Raw genomic sequence first — 20,866 nt, forward strand, 5'->3', positions numbered from 1 at the left:
ACTTAAACAAGGCCATGTAGTTAGTAAATTGCAAAGCTAGGTCTTTAGACCCAAAGCAAGGCTTTTTGGTATTATGAAAGAAAGATGTGGATCCTGGAAAATGGGTTTGATTTTTTTTCAAACCTACTGAGTAGAGAGAGAAAATTTATTTTTAAAAAATCTTGTGAAATTCTTTTGATAACATGGGAATTTGAAAGAGAATTGGAATACATGTATTTTAAAACCCATTACTGACATAGATCAATGTAACTTTACTATAGTCATATTTAGTCATATTTAATGTTAGAAAGATTAACCCTGGAAAAGCCAGAGAAGTTGCTTTTCTTAATTTTTCTGCCCTTTTTTTTGGAACCATCATAATTAGGTTAAGATTATATTACTGGGGGCAGCTAGGTGGTACAGTGGATAGAGCACTGGCCCTGGAACTAGGAGGTCCTGAGTTCAAATCCAGCCTCAGCTACTTAATATTATCTAGCTGGGTGACCTTAAGCAAGTCATTTAACTCCATTGCCTTGCAAAAACCACAAAAAAAAAGATTATATTACTGAATTCAGTTTTTTTAAAATCTGCCTTTGGTATATGAAAATTTATAAGAAAATTTCATATGGAAGTTTGTAAGAATTTTATTATTTAATGTTTCAATAAATAAAAGTTGACTTAACATCAATAAGCTAATTGTATAGTTTTGAACTGGTTTACAAGTTTATATAGAAAAATTTAATAATTTTGTTTTTTTCTCTTACAGATTGCTTTTCATTAAATCAAATTTTCCATAATTTGAAATGATGTATCTAAATCCTTGTAATGAGCCATGTATAAATCACATACTAATAAATTAGTGTTCTACTTTGTCCAGTTGTAATAAGCAACTCTACAAATGAAGATTCAGTAGGTTAGGGTATGAGAAAACAAGTGTTCAAACTTATGAACAGTACAGAATACCAAACCTGAGTTACTCCTTTTTGATATTTATAGCTGCCAGGGTTATAAGAACAATATATTTTAGCTATTAATATATCATCATATCAAGAGATTATATATAAATGAGGCAGTGGAAAAGCAGTCAAGATCAATCAGATTTATGCTCCCAAAAAGTGAAGTTCTAAGATTTTTCTCTCCATATAGTGAAGTATTTAGGTTATTTTTCTAGTGCTTAAATTTGCCATATGTTTAGGTTCAGGTCAAAATCTATTAAGATGTTTATTTCTATATGTAGTTACTGTCTAAATATCCTTAAGATGTGTCAAATTCTTTTTCAAATTCTAATACGAGTCCTTTTTATTATTTTATAGCATTTAACATTTTAAAGCTTTTTTTAAGGCTATGATAAACAGTAAGTAATCTACATAATTGTACTTAAATTTTGTTTTTAGTTTTTGCAAGGCAGTGGGGTTAAGTGGCTTGCCCAAGGCCACAGAGCTAGGTAAGTGTCTGAGGCTGGATTTGAACTCAGGTACTCCTGGCTCTAGGGCTGGTGAGCTATCTGTTGTGCCACCTAGCCTCACCCCCCTCCCCATTTGTTTCTTTTTAATGATCTTGAAGTTCTGATTTTTAACTACTTGGACCTACCTTGATAGAAACAATTGGTCAGCTTAGTCATTAGTCATTTGGAAAGAATTGATTTTACTACTTCCTTTCCTACCACACACTGAATGTCTAGTGCTTGTTTTGGTGATTTGTGAAGAAGAAAAGAATTGATATGTTTTGATTTCTTTTAATGTTAGATTAAACATTGTTTTTATTCTTCAAAATCCACTAATTTAAAAATATTAATAACACATACTTTCAAAAGTTTCTAATTTGTATGTTTTTGTTTTTAATTTTTAGCACTTTTTCAGCCAGTAACTTCAGGCACCCGAGAGTTTGAAGATATTCTAAAAATTTTACACTCATCTTACCTTGAGCCAGGATCAGTCTCTAATTTTAACTACAGACGAGCTAGTTTAGTTCATAATGAACTTTTGGAAAAGGAGGTAAGCTTTTAATAAATATATTGATGTTAGACATTTTTAACGATTGTTTGCTTTCTAAATAAGTGAAATATTTTTTCATTTTTCCCCTTTAAACTATCATGAAATCTTTGAATAACTTGAAATTAAAAAATGAAAACTTTACTATTTAAGTAGTATGTTCCTTAATGGATGGATTTACAACATGCTGTTATTGTGCAAATGATGGAGAGCTATGGGCTAGACCACATTATGGTTAGATGGATTTGGAACTGGTTGGAGTCAGTGTCATTAATGGGGTTTTATCATCAGAAATGTAGGTTTCCAGGGGCTTGTCCTGGGCATCTAAATGTAATCCCAAGGTATTCTGACATTTTATTTTACTAAATGATTTGAATAAGGGGATAGAGATGGCATGCTTATGAAATTTGCTGACGCGGGACAGCCAGTGGTGTGTTGTTAAGTGGTTTAATAACTGTCTCTGGGAAAAGTATGTGCTCGGGACAGTCTTGATTTGTAGCACATGATGCTTTCTGAGAGAGAAATGCTCAGATTGAAGATTTGAGAATTGGCTTGGAACTGACTCCAGCATAGCCCTGGGGATACTTTGCTCTAGAGAGAGCAAGAGTTCTGAAAGCTCTGGACAGGCCAGAACATTGAACCTCATCAAGTGAAATGGAACTTAATAGGGTTAAATGTAAAAGTCTCGTACAGGTTCAGAAGCAGCTTCACAAAGTATAATTTGTTCAGAGAGCAGTTTCTGGCATATAAACCAACTAAATGATCATCAGCATGCTTCTGGCAGCCATGAAAGGAAAGCAAATCTGAGACTACAGTAAGAGAGACACATCCTTATGGTTTCATTTCTCTTTGCTCAGGTCTGACTCTCATCTGGAGTTTTGGGTTGTGAAAATCATATTTTAGTAAGACATTGTTAAACTGGAAAGTAGCTAGAGGATGGTGACCAGGATGATGAAGGGCCTCTAGCTCATATCCTCATGGGAGGGTTAGTTTGAGGAATTAGGGACTGTGAGCTGGAACAGAGAAAATTGAGGGACAGATGTGATAAGCCAGGTATTTGGAAGATTGTGATGCAAAGATGATAAACTTTATTGTAAGGAAGTGGGAGTAATGCAGAAAAGGGCAAAAAATTCCATTTGGGCTTTACATTAGAAGAAAGCTTGCGATGTAGATAAGATTCTTTCATGAGGTTAGTTGGACAAGGTCAGAGGTTCTTGACCATTTTTGTATAATGGATCCTTTTGGCAGACTGGTGATGCCTCTGGAACCCTCCTCGGGAGGAAAAACACATTTTTAAATGCATGAAATAAAATCAATTTATAATTTATTTCAAGTCCAATATCATGGTAATCTGTACACAAACTTGAGACCCTGTGGGGAACCCGAGCATTGAGTGGTCACTTTGTTCTTTTCCCAGCTTTAATGTGTGACTGTCTTAGATTTGTGGAAAGGGTTGCTTGAAGGCCAGGGCCACGGAGCCTAGATGACCCTTAGAATAGCTACTAAAATTTAGGTTGGAAAATGATGATACATGGAAAGTCCAAGCATGTGCTTGTTCCAGATGTGCAGTGATCCACCTACCTCACCATTGAAAATTGATGGGCAAATGGAGGGAGTAATTAATTTCTGAATTAAAATATCCTCCTATGAAGAGGTGACAGAGTAGCTGAGAGTTAGTCTTGGAACTAGGATCCCTTCCTCTGGAATCTTTGTGCTCTAGGCCAGAGAGGTCAGACATGCAACTCGCCTACAACACTCCCAAGTTTAACTTGAACCAGCTTTAAATTAAAAAATTTAAAACCAGATTAAAACTTGGGAAATAGCAAAATAAATAAAAATATAATAAAGCATATATTGTTGCATTTTAAAATTAAGTCAGCATGTAGCCTTTAGGAATCCTAGAGAGAAGGATTAGTTAGTGATCCCTATTTCTATTTGATACCACTGTACTAGTGAAAACTATCTATCCTACAAGGAGTCAGTACTGTTCAAAGCAGCCTTCAGCCAGCCTGGAGCTTGGGACCCTGAACTCCATTTTGTCATACAAATATCCTTGAGCTAACAGAATGATTTAACTAATCTGTCATGGTACTGTACTTTGAAAAAAAAAAGAAAGAAGGAAAGAAAAAAAGAACCGATGGCTTAAAGATTTAGCACCTGTACGACCTTAGCAGTATATAAAGAGTATATAAGCAAGGAGAATTTTAGGGGAATTTGTAGCCTCTTTGAAGATACTTGTGTATGCTCACTCTCTGAGTGACTGCTATTACAGAACCATTTGTGATGTCTGAGTTCTGATCCATCTTTAGACAATTAAGAGAATCAGTTTGTAGAGCAGTAGTTGCCTGCACCACAAGTCTAGTCCCTTTCTTGTTTATGAATTGTGCTAAGTTGATGCCAAGGTATTCTACAAAGGTGATTTAACTGCTATCCTTTGACAATGGTCTATTCAATTGGAATAGGAAAGTTGACATTAGAAAGTAACCTTTCTGGGAGAGTGGTTTCAGTGCTTCCCCAAGAAAAATTTCAGAAAAGGAAAACTGATCCCTTCTCTCAAAGAGGTCATATTTTCATTGAGATGACAGCATGTAAATAACTATGTACAAGATAATCATAGTGTACATGGAGAGGAATCTGGGTGAGGAGAAGCCTCCTGAAGAAGGTGCAATTTGAACTAAAGCATTGAGGGAGGACAGGACAATTTTAAATGTGCTTGTGGGGTGGAAGAACATTTCAAGTCTGGGGGGTAACCGGGGAAAAGGCACCTGGATTGTGGATTCTTTTTTTTTTTTTTTTTTTTAATAAAGCTGGAAAGGTCAGAAAGGGGCCAGGTTGGGGGCTGACCTTAAGGGCAAAGAGAGCATTTTGTATTTATCATGGAGATAATAGGGAATCACTGGAGTTTATAGAGTAGAGGGGGAAGATGTTCAAATCTGTGCTTTAGTAAAATCACTTTGATACCAAAATGTCAGGGGTGTCAGGTTAGAAAGAATAAGACTTGGCAATATACTGCCTACGTGGAATGAATGTAGATTTGGGAAAATGGTATTATCCTTAACAGTTTGTAATAAATAAGGAAGTTATGGAGAGGGGGAGTCAGGAGGCACAGGCACCAAGGCTGGATCTTAGGGGAGGGGTTCCAGTTAGTGACACAGGAATCATTGGAATGTTGGAGTCAGGAAGATCAGAGTTCAAATTCACTGTCAGACCCTTACTAGCAGTGTGAGACTCTGGACAGGTCATTTAACTCCTGTTTGCCTCAGTCTTCTCATCTTCAAATAATAGCATTTATCTTGCAAAGTTGTAAGCATCAAATGAGAATATAAATGTAGAAAGGACTTGGTGCTTGGCACAGTGCTTATCCTCCCTTCTGTAGAATTGTTAAACTGTTCTGTTACCAACCATGAGTTAGTTATTGTACTATTCCCTGAGGAGGCAGAGATAAAAAGGAAACAATTTTATTCTTGAGAACCTTCTAGTTTGGTGGTGGATGCAACATACATAAATATATGCAGAAAAGTAATCAGAGTATATATAGTGCAATTTTGGGGAAGATTTCCAGTAGATGGGAAGGACTCCTAAAGGGCTTGATTTTGTTTGAAGGCCATTACACTAGGGAGTCTAAGAGACCCAGGGAAGAAGATGCCTTCAGGCCTGGAAGATGGTTTGTGGAGAGGCTTCACAATCCCATGGGGCTTTAAGACCAAGCCCTGGAGTTTGATGTGATCCAGAGAGTAGAGGGAGCTACTGGAGTGCATGGACAACCTGCATTGTAGAAAAATCCCTGGCAGCTTTGTGCAAGTTGGATTTGAAAATGTGGGGAAGGGAGCAGGGCAGAAACATGGTCTAGATGAGTGCCTGGGCTGAGGGGATGGGGAGGCTGAAAAGATCCAGGCTTTGTCTTGGCCGTGAGAGTGGCAGTATTGTTTTATTTATTTATTTATTTTTAGATTTTTGCAAGGCAATGGGGTTAAGTGGCTTGCCCAAGGCCACACAGCTAGGTCATTATTAAGTGTCTGAGGCTGAATTTGAACCCAAGTCCTCCTGACTCCAGGTGCCGGTCGGTGCTCTATCCACTGCCCCACCTAGCCTCCCGAGAGTGACGAGAGTGACAGTATTTGATGATGATAGATTGTGACGTGAAGAAGGAAAGGAGGGCAGGATGACCCAGAAGTATGCTAGAGAGGTCTGGTTGGCAGACATTGGCATTTTTTGAAACATCTGAGATGTGTCAGGCCCTGTGCCAGACTCTAGGGACACAAGAAGCAAAGAAGGAAACAATTCTCTCAAGGAGCTTCCTTCTACTGGAGGAAACCAGTACTTCATGGAAATAAAATGAGAATAAATCCAAATATTACCAGAGTGGATGAGGGGGCCTTGGCACTTGGGAGGGTCAGGAAGGAAAGGCTTCATCTTTTTTTTTTTTTTTAAGGTTTTTGCAAGGCAAATGGGGTTAAGTGGCTTACCCCAGCTAGGTAATTATTAAGTGTCTGAGACCGGATTTGAACCCAGGTACTCCTGACTCCAGGGCCGGTGCTTTATGCACTGTGCCACCTAGCCCCCCGAAAGGCTTCATCTTGTGAGGAAGGGCATAGTACTGAGGTGTGGAGACCTGGGGACAGTGTCCTATCAGTCAGGAAGCATTTATGAGTTGAGCAGAGAGTAGTTTGTTTGGATTGTAGAGATCAGCAGGGGAGACTGGGATAAGGGAGAGGGCCTTGCAGTAGAGTTTTATGTTGGAAGGGATAGGAAGCCCTGGAGTTTGTGGAATAGGAGACCTGTGTTATTGGAACTGTCTTTGATCTTGGAGCAGTGCCAAATCTCTGTAATTTATTGAGGCTAAATCTGAACTTCCGCAAAGTATTGAGGGAGGTGAAAAATCTCTGACCTTCTTGTAATATGTCCACTTTGGAATTGCCTAGATGTAGTTAACTAGTTGTGTGGGAATGTCTTTAATCTTTATGTACACAGTATATAGGACTTGGCCAGTTGAACCTCAGTATCCCAAAACAGTTAAATATAGGCTCTGCTCTTAATTGCCTGCTTTTATTGTCTGTACAGGGATAAGGACTAGACTCACAGTGTCATTGATGGAGGGAATTCTGAGGTCATTAAACTGTGTCTACCATCTCTGCACCTTAGAAACTTAGTTGCATTGAAAGATTGTTACATCGTAGAAATGGTTCAGAGTGGTTTAGGGTCATTTATAGACAGATACAGATAAATTTAAGGTGAGAGTGGGAGACTGGTCTAAATCTTAGAATTAAATCATTTGTTAAAACATTAAATACTAAGATAAGCAAGTAGATTTACTTTCTATTTATTTATAAGTATATTTCTATGCATAAAGTCATCACTTCTTAGTCACTGTATTTCTTTTAGAATTAATTTTTAATTTTCCATGATTTCAGTTAGGGTATACTCTGTTTTTCACATTGTATTATATAAATACCTGTCCATAGCTCTTTATACCATTCCCTCTTGGTGACCTCTACTGCATTTCAGGATTCTATTATGTTAATATTCCTTTTTTATAATGAATTTTTTGTGTGTGATTAAAATGCTAAACAAAATCTTCAGGGATTGGTCTGAGAAAAAGAAAGTTTTTATTTGCTTTTCTCAAGAGAAGGGCACATTCCAAGTCTCACAAAGGTAGTGAAGATCAAGTTGCTGCCCTGAATTGACAGTCAAGCAAGATTATATGGTCTAACACAATCTGCTTCTCCTTCTCCCTATCCTTTCTTTCTGTCAACTCATTGGTTAGTCTTCAGAGTTACATTCTACTTGCGAAAATCTACCCCAGCAGCAAAGAAAAGTATGAAAAGTTTTCAAAAAATATTACATCACCATCCACATGGTGAGAATAACCTTCAGGATTATAACTATCTTATTGAAGTAATGGCTAAGTCTAGTAAAAATAGGTTTATCATAAAGTTATGAACATTTCTTGGAATGCAAGGTCTTTCTAGGAACAGTTTACTATCTTTGCAGTTAGTAAAAATACCCTTATCAAGGAAATAGGTGGCATTACAAGTCTCATTTGGAAGGCAAGGTCTTCTAAGAATAATCCAAGAATAATTTATTTTTCTTAATATTTCCTAATCCTTGGAGGTCTTCACTAGGATTATTAACCCTAAGAAGGTTGTATTGGGAATATTCCACTCAGTTTCCTTAGTGTTAGGAGATGTGGTTGGAGGTAATGGATAAGTTGTTAGAAGACCTAGATTAAAGTGTTATTTTAGACACTTAATAATTGTAACTTGGGGAAAATCTTTTAATTTATTTGAACATCAGTTTCCTCATTTTGTAAGATTTGGAGATAATAGTGATTGGATTGTTGGGAAGCTCGTGTGAAAAAAATGTATGTAAAGGACTTTTTGAAAACAAGATTGTACATTATATGAGTTACTACTTTTATTATTAAACATTTAAGTTCCATTTTTCCTATATTTCTTCCATATACATCTTTTCAACACTTAGTTCTTTTTCAAAATAGTATTTTCAGATCATATTCCTAAAAATGGAGAATACAAGTATAAAATTAATAGGAATGTGAATATAGAATAAGAAGACTGTCCAGTGGCGCATAGCAAGACACAGAAATTGGGATGTGAAATTGATTTCAGAAAATTAGAAATAAAATACTTTGATAAGAATTCCTTTTCAACCAGCAATAATATAGAAGATTCATGGAAGTAGTATTTTTATATCCAGTCATAATCACTGCTGAAGGGTTTATACAGACTTATGTTTTTCATAGTTCACAGAGAAACGGAGAGAACTGAGATTTGATGGTCGTTCAGAAAAAGAACTTGCAGAATCCTATGCATTTCTTATGGTTGATCGGCCTCAGGTGAGTATATCCATTCACTACAAATGAAGTTTGGGGTATTTTAATTACTGAATAGCATTTCTGAAATTGCTAGGATTCTTTTTGAATACAATTACATTCTTCAGTGAAAGTGCACAGTACAAGTTCTTAAATAACATGCAATTATTTTACAACTGGTGCTTTTTATATTCATAAAATCTAGAAGAATTTTCATGTTCCTTAGATTTCATTATGTTTTTATTTCTGGGTTGTTTTTTTTTTTTTTTTTTGCAAGGCAATGAAGTTAAGTGGCTTGCCAAGACCACACAGCTAGATAATTATTACGTGTCTGAGGCTGGATTTGAACCCAGGTCCTCCTGACTCCAGGGCCAGTGCTCTATCCACTGTGCCACCTAGCTGCCCCTGTTTCTGTGTTTTTTTTTAATTTTTTATTTATTTAAGGCAGTGGGGTTAAGTAACTTGCCCAAAGTCACATAGCTAGGCAATTATTTTAAAAAATCCTGTCTGAGACTAGATTTGAACTCGGGTCTTTCTGACTCCAGGGCTGGTTCTCTATCCACTATGCCACCTAGGTGCCCCCTTATATTTTAAATGAATATTCACTTTTTTCTTATGTTTCTTAAAGTATCCTTCTCAGACATTTTTTTGGTGGATCATTACAATGTGGAGATGACCTTGGTTTCTGGAATTCTATTTATTCCAGTTCGTTGAAAGACCATACTGTAAAGAGTTTGATTATAGTATCCCCTGTCTTGATGATCAGTCTACTAAAAATTTGGGAGCTTGGTCTTTGATTCATGAATTCTTTGGTTTTAGCAACCCATGAAACAGAAAAATATTAGGTGTCCCTCAGTTCATGAGCAGTCCCTTTTTCCTTCTGCAGTGATGCTGCTAGAAAAGGGGAAAGGAGGATGCTTATGAGCCTGGCAGTTTTTAGACTGTCAGTAAACATTAATTTAACCAGTAGAAGTCCAAGTTCAATATGAATCTTGCAACCAATTACCACAGTACTAGAGAAATGTACTGAATGATCTTGTGTTAGGACATTATCATCTTGAGCTGGATTTTTTTTTGTAGCTATCTCAAATAAATGTCTAGGATTACACTCATTAACTTTCTGTCTGAACACAACACTCCACTGACCTTTCCTGTGTTATTGGGGGATGCCATCTCTTTGAAGTTGCTCAGGTTTGTAACCTTGACTCATCCCCTACTCTAAACTCTTCTTCATCTCTCTTTAAGTTGCCAGATTTTCTCTTCTATTGACTTTACAACATTCATCCCCTCTATTGGTTGGCACTTGAATTGTCATTTGATAGGACTTGCCTACAGTCGACAGTGGTAAGAACCTGCAAGAGCCAGTGTCACTGGCATTGATCTGGAGCATCGGAGATGGATTCTTAAGTGAGAAAGTTTGTCTCAGTGGGGAAAAAAATTCCCCACTCAAATTAAAGTTGTTTCTTTTTTTTCATTTTCATTTTTTTCCTTTAGTGTAGAGTTTAAAGTAACTTTAATGACTCATCTGCCTTTTTTTGTCTTTTCTGACATGGGTTTTGTGTTTAGAGTTTATTTTTCAAACCTAGAGGTCATCTCTAGATGGTCAACTGTTCACCTCCAATCTGTCATGAGATATTCTGGTATATGGTTCTAGTGAGCATATATTTACTAAAACAGTATCACCACTTTTTTCATGTCCTTCCTTGAACTTTTTTGACACAAGGGTTTATGTCAGAAAAATTAAGAAACAGCAGAATTACTCATCTTTGTGATTTGAAACACTATTGGAATTTTCTTTTCCCCTAAGTGGTTTTAAATTTTTTGTGGAGGAGCCAGGGATGAGGGACAGGGGAGATTATTCCCTTACATTCCTGGGAATTAATAGATGATGGCAGGATTGAAAACTGAATATCATAAACTCAGCATAGGCTCATAATATAATTCTGAATTTGTACATGTTTCCTTCTTAAAACTATATAGGGTGACCCAGAAGTTTTAGTGTGGTTTTAATTGAGCTTAAAACTACTGACATTTTTGGGATCCCTTTTATAGTTAACATTTTAATTCAACTTAAGTTAATATTTTAGTTCTTTCCTTCTCCAGTAGATTACCCTCTGTCCTTCCCATTGATGTTAATTTTCAGTTTCCTTCTCTGTGGGGTGCTTTCCTGCTATCTATAAGTGAGCTCAAATGTCTCCCATCCTCAAAAAAACCCTCATTTGATTCCCTCCATCCCTGCTGACTGTCATCTTTGTCCTCTTTCTTTTTTCTTTTTTCTTATTGGTTTTTGCAAGGCAAATGGAGTCAAGTGACTTGCCTAAGATCATCCAGCTGGGTAATTATTAAGTGTCTGAGGTCGGATTTGAACCCACGTCCTCCTGACTCCAGGGCTGGTGCTCTATCCACTGCGCCACCTAGCTGCCCCTGTCCTCTTCTTGCATGACCATCTGCAATCAGTGCTTCTATTTCTTTGCTCATCATAACTTTATGTAATCTGGCTTCTGGCTTTAGCTTTTTTTTTTTTTTTTTTAGGTTTTTGCAAGGCAAATGGGGTTAAGTGGCTTGCCCAGGGCCATACAGCTAGGGAATTATTAAGTGTCTGAGAGACTGGATTTGAACCCAGGTCCTCCTGACTCCAGGGCTGGTGCTTTATCCACCGCGCCACCTAGCTGCCCTGTGGCTTTAGCTTTTAAGTGAAAACTGGTCTCTTAAATTAACATTTTTTTTTTTTTTGCTATTGACAGATCCAATGACCTTTTATTAAGCCTCATCCCTCTTTATAATTCCTCCTTGAGATTCTCTTGTTGCTGTGACACTGCTTGAGTTGTCCCACTTCTGCTCTGGGCTGCTCCTTCTGTCTCCTTGCTCCCTGCCCTCCCTGTCCTGGGCTTGCTTGTCCCTCTTGATAATTGCATCAGTTTCCATGGCTTCAGCTGTCATCTCCATGTGGATGATTCTGAGGCATGTTGATCTAGGCCAACTTTTCACTTGGTCTCCAGTTTCTCCTCTTCACCTCCCTTTTAGACATTTTTATTTATTTTTTTTAGAGTGATTAAAATGATTTTTATTAAGCTATCGAAACAAAATGGCACACCTCTCTCATGGGGCGGGGTCCCAACATACAGGCTCTTTTATGCGCTTTGGAAGACTTTATTCCTTCTCCCTCATGCCAACCATAGACTGGGGTCACAAATCTAATTGATACATTGCTTCCTATACATTTCCCCACCCTGCTTATTATACTGATGAGCCAGAACAGATCTCTTTGAGCATGTGCAAAGGAGAAGGTCAAGACTAGGTTACTCCTGAGGACTAGTTTCTTCTAATCTAGTTTGTCATTTTTGGAATGACATTAGGAGATCTCTCCTCGTTTTGTGATTGACTAGGGCCATTTCCCGTTTGTAATGTATTTCAAAGGGGCCCCCCTCCACACCCTGTGAAGACTGTTAGACACCTTTAAATGCATGTTTTATAAACTGGAGTTGAACATTTTGAAAACTGTACTCATTTTTTTTCTTTGTGAATTACTGTGAAGGGTTTCATCATTGCCTCAGTAATTGCTGGTTTGCAACCTAATGGTCTTCTTGGACTCTGCTCTCTCAGTCCCCTCCTACTCTTAGATGATAAATTGTAATCTCTCTTCCTCCTTTTTCCTTTGACACTATCACTGCTGTAGCACTGGCCTTCATGACCTTATTTATGCCTGAACTCCTGCCATAGCCTTCTCTTTAGCTCTCCTGTCTCAAGGATTTTCCCACTACACTTCCTCCTCTGTTCAGCTTCCAAGTTGATCATCCTCAAGTGTCAGTCTAACCACGTCCCTCTCTTTGCTTGAGTTAAATACATTGTTCTCCTCATTGTCAATGATCAAATCCTTCATATGGTGTTTGATTTTCAAACCCTTCCTGACTCAGCCCTCTCCTCTCTTGTTACTCCCCATTCACTTGCTGTGGGATCCAGTCACACTGGCTTCCTTACTCGTTCTTTATTGCCTATCTGCCTTTTCCTTGACTCTCTCCCATACCTGAACATCTCTGCTCCTCACTTTTCATCTCTTGGCTTCCTTGAAGTCTCAGCTGAGGTTTTCTTTTTTTTTTTAATTTATTTTTATTAAAGATATTATTTGAGTTTTACAATTTTCCCCCAATCTTGCTTCCCTCCCCCCTCCCCCTCACAGAAAGCACTCTGTCAGTCTTTACTTTGTTTCCATATGTTGTACCTTGATCCAAATTGGGTGTGATGAGAGAGAAATCATATCCTTAAAGAGAAGTCTAAGAGGTAACAAGATCAGACAATAAGCTATCTGTTTTTTTTTTTCTAAAGTAAAGGGAATAGTCCTTGCACTTTGTTCAAACTCCACAGCTCCTTATCTGGATACAGATGGTACTCTCCTTTGCAGACAGCCCGAAATTGTTCCTGATTGTTGCCCTGATGAAATGAGCAAGTCCTTCAAGGTTGAACATCACTCCCATGTTGCTGTTAGGGTGGACAGTGTTTTTCTGGTTCTGCTCATCTCACTCAGCATCAGTTCATGGAAATCCCTCCAGGCTTCCCTGAAATCCCATCCCTCCTGGTTTCTAATAGAACAGTAGTGTTCCATGACATACATAGACCACAGTTTGCTAAGCCATTCCCCAATTGAAGGACATTTACTGGATTTCCAATTCTTTGCCACCACAAACAGAGCTGCTATAAATATTTTTGTACAAGTAATGTTTTTACCCTTTTTCCTCATCTCTTCAGGGTATAGACCCAGTAGTGGGTCAAAGGGTATGCACATTTTTGTTACCCTTTGGGCATGGTTCCAAATAGCTCTTCAGAAAGGTTGGATGAGTTCACAGCTCCACCAACAGTGTAATAATGTCCCAGATTTCCCACATCCCTTCCAACAATGATCATTATCCTTTCTGGTCATATTGACCAATCTGAGAGGTGTGAGGTGGTACCTCAGAGAAGCTTTAATTTGCATTTCTCTAATAATTAATGATTTAGAGCATTTTTTCATATGGCTATGGATTACTTTGATCTCCTCATCTGTAAATTGCCTTTGCATATCCTTTGACCATTTGTCAGTTGGGGGATGGCTTTTTGTTTTAAAAATATGACTCAGTTCTCTGTATATATGTGTGTGTCCCCCACATCAATTGCTTGTACAAACATTTATCTCCATAGCCAGGGCTCCTTGAGGTTAGGGACTGTTGTGGCCTTTCAAGTTTATTTTAGGACTTGTCAGAACCTGTGCTATGCTAAAAAAAAAAGCATTCGAAGAAACAAATTGGATATCATTAAATAGGACTTTATTGCAGTCTGATCAGCAAACTAATATACTTAGGTGTTTTTGGCTACACAATATGATTCAGAAGTTAAAATTCATTTTTAGATGGGATTATAGGTTAGCACTTGCTCTATTTCATTACTATTGTTATTTAATTATGAACACAAGGTTGTGTTTGTGTCTTCTTTAGGTGCAAGGCATATGTGAAAAAGGCTTACAGGTGGGCCAATCCAAAATAACAATCCTTGGCAGCCCTTCCATGGGTAAGTTTTTTATTGTTTACTTTTACTACTTCTTGGTTTGCTCCTTTTACAATATAATATTAAATGTAATGTTTTCTTAGTCTTTGTATTGAAATTTAGCCATCCCATACGTGAACCATTTTTTTTAGAAGTTCAGAATGTTATTAAAGTTAACTTAATCTTAATTTTAAAAAAATTCAAAAAGTAATGTGGCTTATCGAATAACTGAAAGAGAAAATTAACTTTGAGAGATCTTGACTTCCTAGTATTATTTAACTTTTTTTCTTTATCTAAAAGTCTAAGATTTCATATTACGGGGGTAAAGCCTGGACCACTCTGCCCCTTTTCATCACAGCCAAGAGGTTAAAGAGGTTTCATTGGATCTTTTAATCTTTCAAAATTTCAGATTATTTGGATTTTTTCCTTTTATTAGAATTATATTCCCTGCTCTGCCCCCTATTCCTGGTTTATTATGCCTACAGTTGAATGCAGATTTAAAATACTCATTTTATACATTTGTATTCCTTATAGGTATCTATCTTTCCAGGTATGCTGATTTATTACAAGCTAATCCTTTGGAAGCTGGGGCAACGGGTGATGTTATTATTTTTAAAATAATAAAGGTAACTTCAGCTCTGCACCTCAATTAGTTGACTTACATTCCAGAAGTTTATTTAAACTCTTTGAATGGCTTTTCAAGTTCCAGATGTCTGGTATACTTGAGATACTTGGAAGTCTCTTGGTTGTTAATTTTAAGCCAAACATTTTATTTACTAAGAAGAGTTGATGATCCTTCAAGAAACTATTTATTTTCCTCTTTTTTCACCACTTAAACATGAAGTAGAAAGGACAGTATTTTGATAATATAGTTCACTTTCTTTTTTAAATTTTTTTAAAGGCTTTAATTTCTCTCTTTTTATTTTATTATTATTATTATTACCTTTTTTTTAGGTTTTTTGTAAGGCAATGGGGTTAAGTGGCTTGCCCAAGGCCACACAGCTAGGTAATTATTAAGTGACTGAGATTGGATTTGAACTCGGGTCCTCCTGACTCCAGGGGCCAGTGCTCTATCCACTGCTCCACCTAGCTGCCCCTGTAGTTCAGTTTCATGAAGGAAGCTCTATAGTTGAAATTCATCTTCTGAGATGATTTATTGTATGAGTCCCAGCAAATTGCTTTTTCAATAAGGTATTTAATTTTTCTTTTGCATCATTGTTGTTTCCTCCATAATCCTCTCCCTTCCAAAGAATTATCCTATATGACATAGTATTTTTTTAAAGACCAAAAAAGAGAAAAAGGAAAAAATCAGCATAGCTGATCAAAAGTCTGGAAATATGTGAGTTCATGCAGTTTCTTGAGTTTCTCTGTTTCATCGTTTCATTCCTTACCTTCTATGTTGGTTAAAAGTTTTACATTGTCTGTAAAGACTGGCAAATTGTGAGGGGAGGGAAGCAAGGTTAGGGGGGGAAATTGTAAAATTGTAAAACTCAGATCTTTAAAAGGAAAAAAAAAGTTTTATGTTGTCACTAATGCATTTAAAAACAAGCTTTGATATTCTTTATTTCATGGTGAGTCTGTTTTCACCAAATACTCTGTTATACTTAACTAATGAGGCATAACTCATAAGAGTTAGTTGCATTTTTAAACTATTTGTTTCTTTATTTAAGGGGAAAATGAAAAGCATATATGATCCCATGGGTGTAAAAAATACAGAATCTTCAGCAAATAAAAGTTCTTTGGATCCAACACCAAAACATGAGTGTCATGTGTCAAAGAATTCAAATAGAATTACTTCACTTTTGGCTTACAGGGCCTTTGAGCTTACTCAGGTATGTGCATGGATTGTTTGTCTGATTATCCTTTTAGAAATCATTTATTTCTACCCTCTAATTCCTAATTCTGTAGAATCCCAACTTGTAGTCAGCAGCATTGCATTTGTTGTTGTGCTCTTTGGTGATGTGGGTTGGGTTGTATTCATGAATAGGTATTGAATTCTGCTTGTAGCCCTTGATGAGCTTTTGTTGGATGACTTGGTCCAGAATAGGTGAAAGGGTTGGGCATCCTTGCTGTAATGGTTACAGATGAAGAAACAGGCCTGGAGAAGGACCTTTTCTCCAATCATACAATGAATATTAGTGATGTTCTGACTTCCTCTTAGCGTTTTTGTGGTGTGGTATGTTTTCTGCTTTAGTTCCTTTATCCCATATTGATTATAAATTCTTGTTTTTAATTTGTAATAAACCTGTGTATATTGTTTCCCCACGTTCAATCTATCTACTGTTAGATAAATTTTTCCAACTTACCGTCTTTATCAGATCTGTGTCTGAAAAATCATCCATGTCTTCCCATTGCATACAGAATAAAATTCTAAACATCAAGCTTTTTATTCAGTGGCTTCGATATTATGGACTCTGTTCCCTAATTCAATCAAGCTAGTACAGTTTATGAATTATACCTTCTTCTTCCTCCAAACATTGGAACTTCTTTTTTCCTATTCCATTATTGAAGACCTGGTTCATCTGAACTCCATGAAACCTCCCTCCTTTCACTCAGTGATCTTTCTCTTGATAGATTTCTTAACTTTTTAAAAAAAAAACCTCATTTATTGGGGCAGCTAGGTGGCACAGTGGATAGAGCACCAACCCTGGAGGACCTGCGCTCAAATCTGGCCTTAAGACACTTAATAAATACCTAGCTGTGGTGACCCTGGGCAAACCGCTTAACCCCCCAACCCCCCCCCCCCCCCAAGTCAAACTACTTGTATGGTGATTAATCACAGATTTTTATATCATTTAACTTTTCATGAGATGGATTGACTTGCCTTTCTAACTAGACCATGAACTCTTTAAAGGGAATATCATGTCTGTTATGCCTTCCAAAGAATCCAGGATAAGTGTTTTGTATGCTATAGTTCAGCAATAAATATTTGTTGATTGCATTCGTAGGAAAATCTAAAAACCTTATATTTAAATTGTGGCAATTTGAGAGTAATTCAGGTCTTTGATATTTGTGTTCTCAGCTATACATGATGACTATAAACTGTTTAAGAAGGTTACATAAGTAAAATGTAAAGACTTGGTATAAAATAAGGACGTAGGGGGAAAAAAAACCTCATGTATTTGAGAAATGTTTGTCAGTTTTATTCCATTCAAAGGAATGATGTGGGAGTTTTTTGTTTTTTTAGTTTTTGCAAGGCTTTAGTTTTTGCAAGGGTTAAGTAGCTTGCCCCCAAGGCCACACAGCTAGATAATTATTAGGTGTCTGAGGCTGGATTTGAACTCAGATACTCCTAATTCCAGGGCTGGTGCTCTATCCACTGCACCACCTAACCACCCCTTAGATTGTTTTATATGGGCCTATCTTGAAATTATTGTGGGTTTGGTTCCAGGTTACTTTAATAAAATGAATAGAATAATAAAGTGAGTCACCTGAACTTTTAGTTTCCTAGTGCATATAAAAGTTATATTTATACTATGCTTTAGCTTTATTAAGTATATGTTAGTATCATTTCTGAAAAAAATAATGTACTTATCCTATTTAATAATTACTTTATTGGTAAAAAATGTTAGCTCCCATTTGAGTCTTCTGAGAAGAGTCAGAATCTAGCAGGTGTAGGATCCTAACTGATCAGAATGGTGATTACTGGAGGTTGAGTGACTAGTAATTTTTTAAAATAAGATAACAATGATGTTTTCCACATTGACTTTTCCTTTCACTTGAACACTTGGAGGTTGTTAATTGGCCTAATTTTGCTATTGTTGTGTCTCTGGGAATTGAGGGGAGGGGGTGGGGCTGGAGGAGAAGGAAAGAGATGGGGGAATGTCCTTTCAGAGGAGCAGTCAAAATACACACTGTTTTTAAGTTCACTCTCTTAGGTGGGCGTGATTTCTTGCAAAATAATTAAAATAGTAACATCAAAAATCACTGATCACAAGGAGCAGAGCTGTCAGGTGGAGGCAAGAATTCCCAGAAGTTATATCTCCAAAATGCTCTAAATACCTTAAAATTATGACTCTAACCAAATTCTAGAGTTGACTGAACAAAACAATTTTCTAGCCATGGAAAACCTCCATCTCAGCAGGGTCAGAAGGGGCTGCATTGTAGCCACAGTGTCACTGTGCTGGAGTAAACAAGCTCCAGCCTTCCAGGAACAGCTTGTGAGGCACCTAGGTCCCTGGGAGCTCCAGGGTTCATGGCTGGAGCCAGACCTCCTAAGCTAACCCCAGGACCACCAAGGGCAACTTGGAAGGTCAGGGAACTCAGCCAGAGTGAGCACAGAGCCCAGTGCAGCTTAAACCTCAGCATGATCCCAGCCCTGGGAAATGGAAGCACACCTACAGAGCCACCCAGCAGGAGCCTCCAGGCAACTGCTTCCAGATTGCTCAGCTCAGGGGGTGGGGGAAGCCAGTTGAGGTCTCTCCACTATCCCTGAGACAGGACTCTGTTGCTTGGTCCATATTCAGACCCTAGTCTGGGGTTCCCTATTGCCATAGTAGAACAAGGTCCCTCCTCACAGCTCCAGGGCAGAGGGAGGGGAGGGCTTGTGATCATCCACAGGCCAGAGCACAAGGCAGGAAAGCAGTCAGAGCCTCTTGTAACACCTTCAAAGAATTAAGGTGGGGGGGGTCCTAAAAATATTCAAAAGCTTGGAAAGTACTTTAAAAGTAGGGCATAGGCTTGGGAAAGGAGCAAACAGAAAAAAAAAAGGAATCTGATCATAGATAATTATTTTGGTCCCATGGAGGATCAAAATACACACTCAGAAGATGAGAAAGTCAAAACTTCTGTATCCAAAGTCTCCAAGAAAAATAGGGAATTGGTCTTAGACTATGGAAGAACTCAAAAAAGATTTTGAAAATCAAGTAAGGGAAATAGAGGAAAAGTTGGGAAAAGAAATGAGGGCAATGCAGGAAAAACATGAAAACGAAGTCAGCAGCTTGGTCAAGGAGATACCAAAAAATGCTGAAGAAAATATGTTAAAAACCATTAGATTAAATGCCAAAAACCAAAGAGGAGAAGAATGCCTTAAAAAACAGAATTGAGTGGTTGGAAGAGGGGAAAACTTTGTGAAGAAAATACCTTCAGGGGCAGCTGGGTGGCGCAGTGGATAAAGCACTGGCCCTGGAGTCAGGAGTACTTGGGTTCAAATCCATTCTCAGACACTTTATAATTACCTAGCTCTGTGGCCTTGGGCAAGCCCCTTAACCCCATCTGCCTTGCCAAAAAAAAAAAATACCTTCAGATGTAGAGTGGAGCTCAGAGAAGCTGATGACTTTGAGAAATCAAAAAACAAAACAAAACCAAACAAATAAAAATCAGAAGAAAATGGGAAATATCTCATTGGAACAACTGACCTGGAAAACAGATCCAGGAGAGATAATTTAGAAGTTATTGGGCTACCTGACTAGGAAAAGAGTCTTGACTTCATTTTTTAAAGAATTTCTCCAGGAAAATTGCCTTGAAACAGAGGGTAAAAATAGAAATTGAGGGAATCCACACTCACCATCTCTTGAAAGAGATTTAAAAAAACGTAACCTGGGATGGCTAGGTGGCCCTGGAGTCAGGAGTACTTGAGTTCAAATCCAGCCTCAGATGCTTAATAATTACCTAGCTTGTGTGGCCTTGGACAAGCCACTTAACCCCATTTGCCTTGCAAAAAAACCTTAAAAAAACAGTAACCCCCAGGAATATAATAACCAAAGGCTAGAACTCCCAGGTCAAGGAAAAAGTATTACAAGTAGCCAGAGAGAAACAATTCAAATATCATGACACTGCTGTCTGGATTACACAGGCCTTGGCAGTGTCTACTTTAAGGGTTTATAGGACTTAGAATGTGATATTCCAGAAGGCAAAAGAGCTTGGGTTATAACCAAGAATCAACTATCAGCAAAAAATGGATATTCAGTGAAATAGGGAAATTTCAAACTTTCTTGTAAAACAAACAGCTGAACAGAAAGTTTGATCTCCAAGTACAGGACCCAGGTGAAGCATAGAGAATGGATGGGAAGGGTAAATTCTGAGGGCTTAATGATATTGAACTACTTGTATTTCTGCAGGGGAAGACAATACCGATAACTCATATGAATTACAGCAATTAAGAGAAGCATATTTTCAAGGCATAGGAGAGAGCTGAATATGATGGTGTAATATGAAGATGGAGTCAGTGGGTGAAAAAGGAATATACTGTGAGAATGGGAAAGGAGAGGTAGAATGGGCTAAGATGTTTAACATAAAAGTCAACAAATTTTGCAGGGGAGTGGAAGAGGGGGAAATGAATGAACTTTCCTTCTCATTGGAAATGGCTCAGAGAGGAAAGCATACACATTTAATAGGGTATAGAAATCTATCACCCTGGGGGGGGAAGAATGGGAGGGAATGGGAGAACTGGGTTGGAGAGGGGGAGTGTAGGTGAAACAGGAGAGGGAAGATCCTGGGAGAGGGTAGTCAGATGCAACACGCTTTTTTGGTTTTGTTTTGTTTTGGCAGATCAGTGGGGTTGGGTGACTTGCCTGAGGCCATAGGACTGGGTGATTGTTGGGTGACTGAGGCT

The 20,866-nt window shown here is 37.8% G+C and overlaps 1 protein-coding gene across 11 annotated transcripts in view; it reads left to right on the forward strand.

Annotated features, from left to right (window-relative positions):
- TASOR (transcription activation suppressor) overlaps positions 1 to 20,866 on the forward strand; it is a 91,883-nt gene that overhangs the window by 6,063 nt on the left and 64,954 nt on the right. For all 11 annotated transcript variants that reach the window (XM_074199140.1, XM_074199145.1, XM_074199147.1 and 8 more), the window contains exons 2-6: positions 1,828 to 1,973; positions 8,731 to 8,823; positions 14,265 to 14,337; positions 14,848 to 14,939; positions 15,984 to 16,145. In XM_074199140.1, coding sequence (XP_074055241.1) covers positions 1,828 to 1,973; positions 8,731 to 8,823; positions 14,265 to 14,337; positions 14,848 to 14,939; positions 15,984 to 16,145 — 566 coding nt within the window. The remainder of the gene's footprint in view (positions 1 to 1,827; positions 1,974 to 8,730; positions 8,824 to 14,264; positions 14,338 to 14,847; positions 14,940 to 15,983; positions 16,146 to 20,866) is intronic.

The sequence above is a fragment of the Macrotis lagotis genome, chromosome 8 (assembly GCF_037893015.1).
Source record: "Macrotis lagotis isolate mMagLag1 chromosome 8, bilby.v1.9.chrom.fasta, whole genome shotgun sequence".
Classification (NCBI taxonomy): Eukaryota; Metazoa; Chordata; class Mammalia; order Peramelemorphia; family Peramelidae; genus Macrotis; species Macrotis lagotis.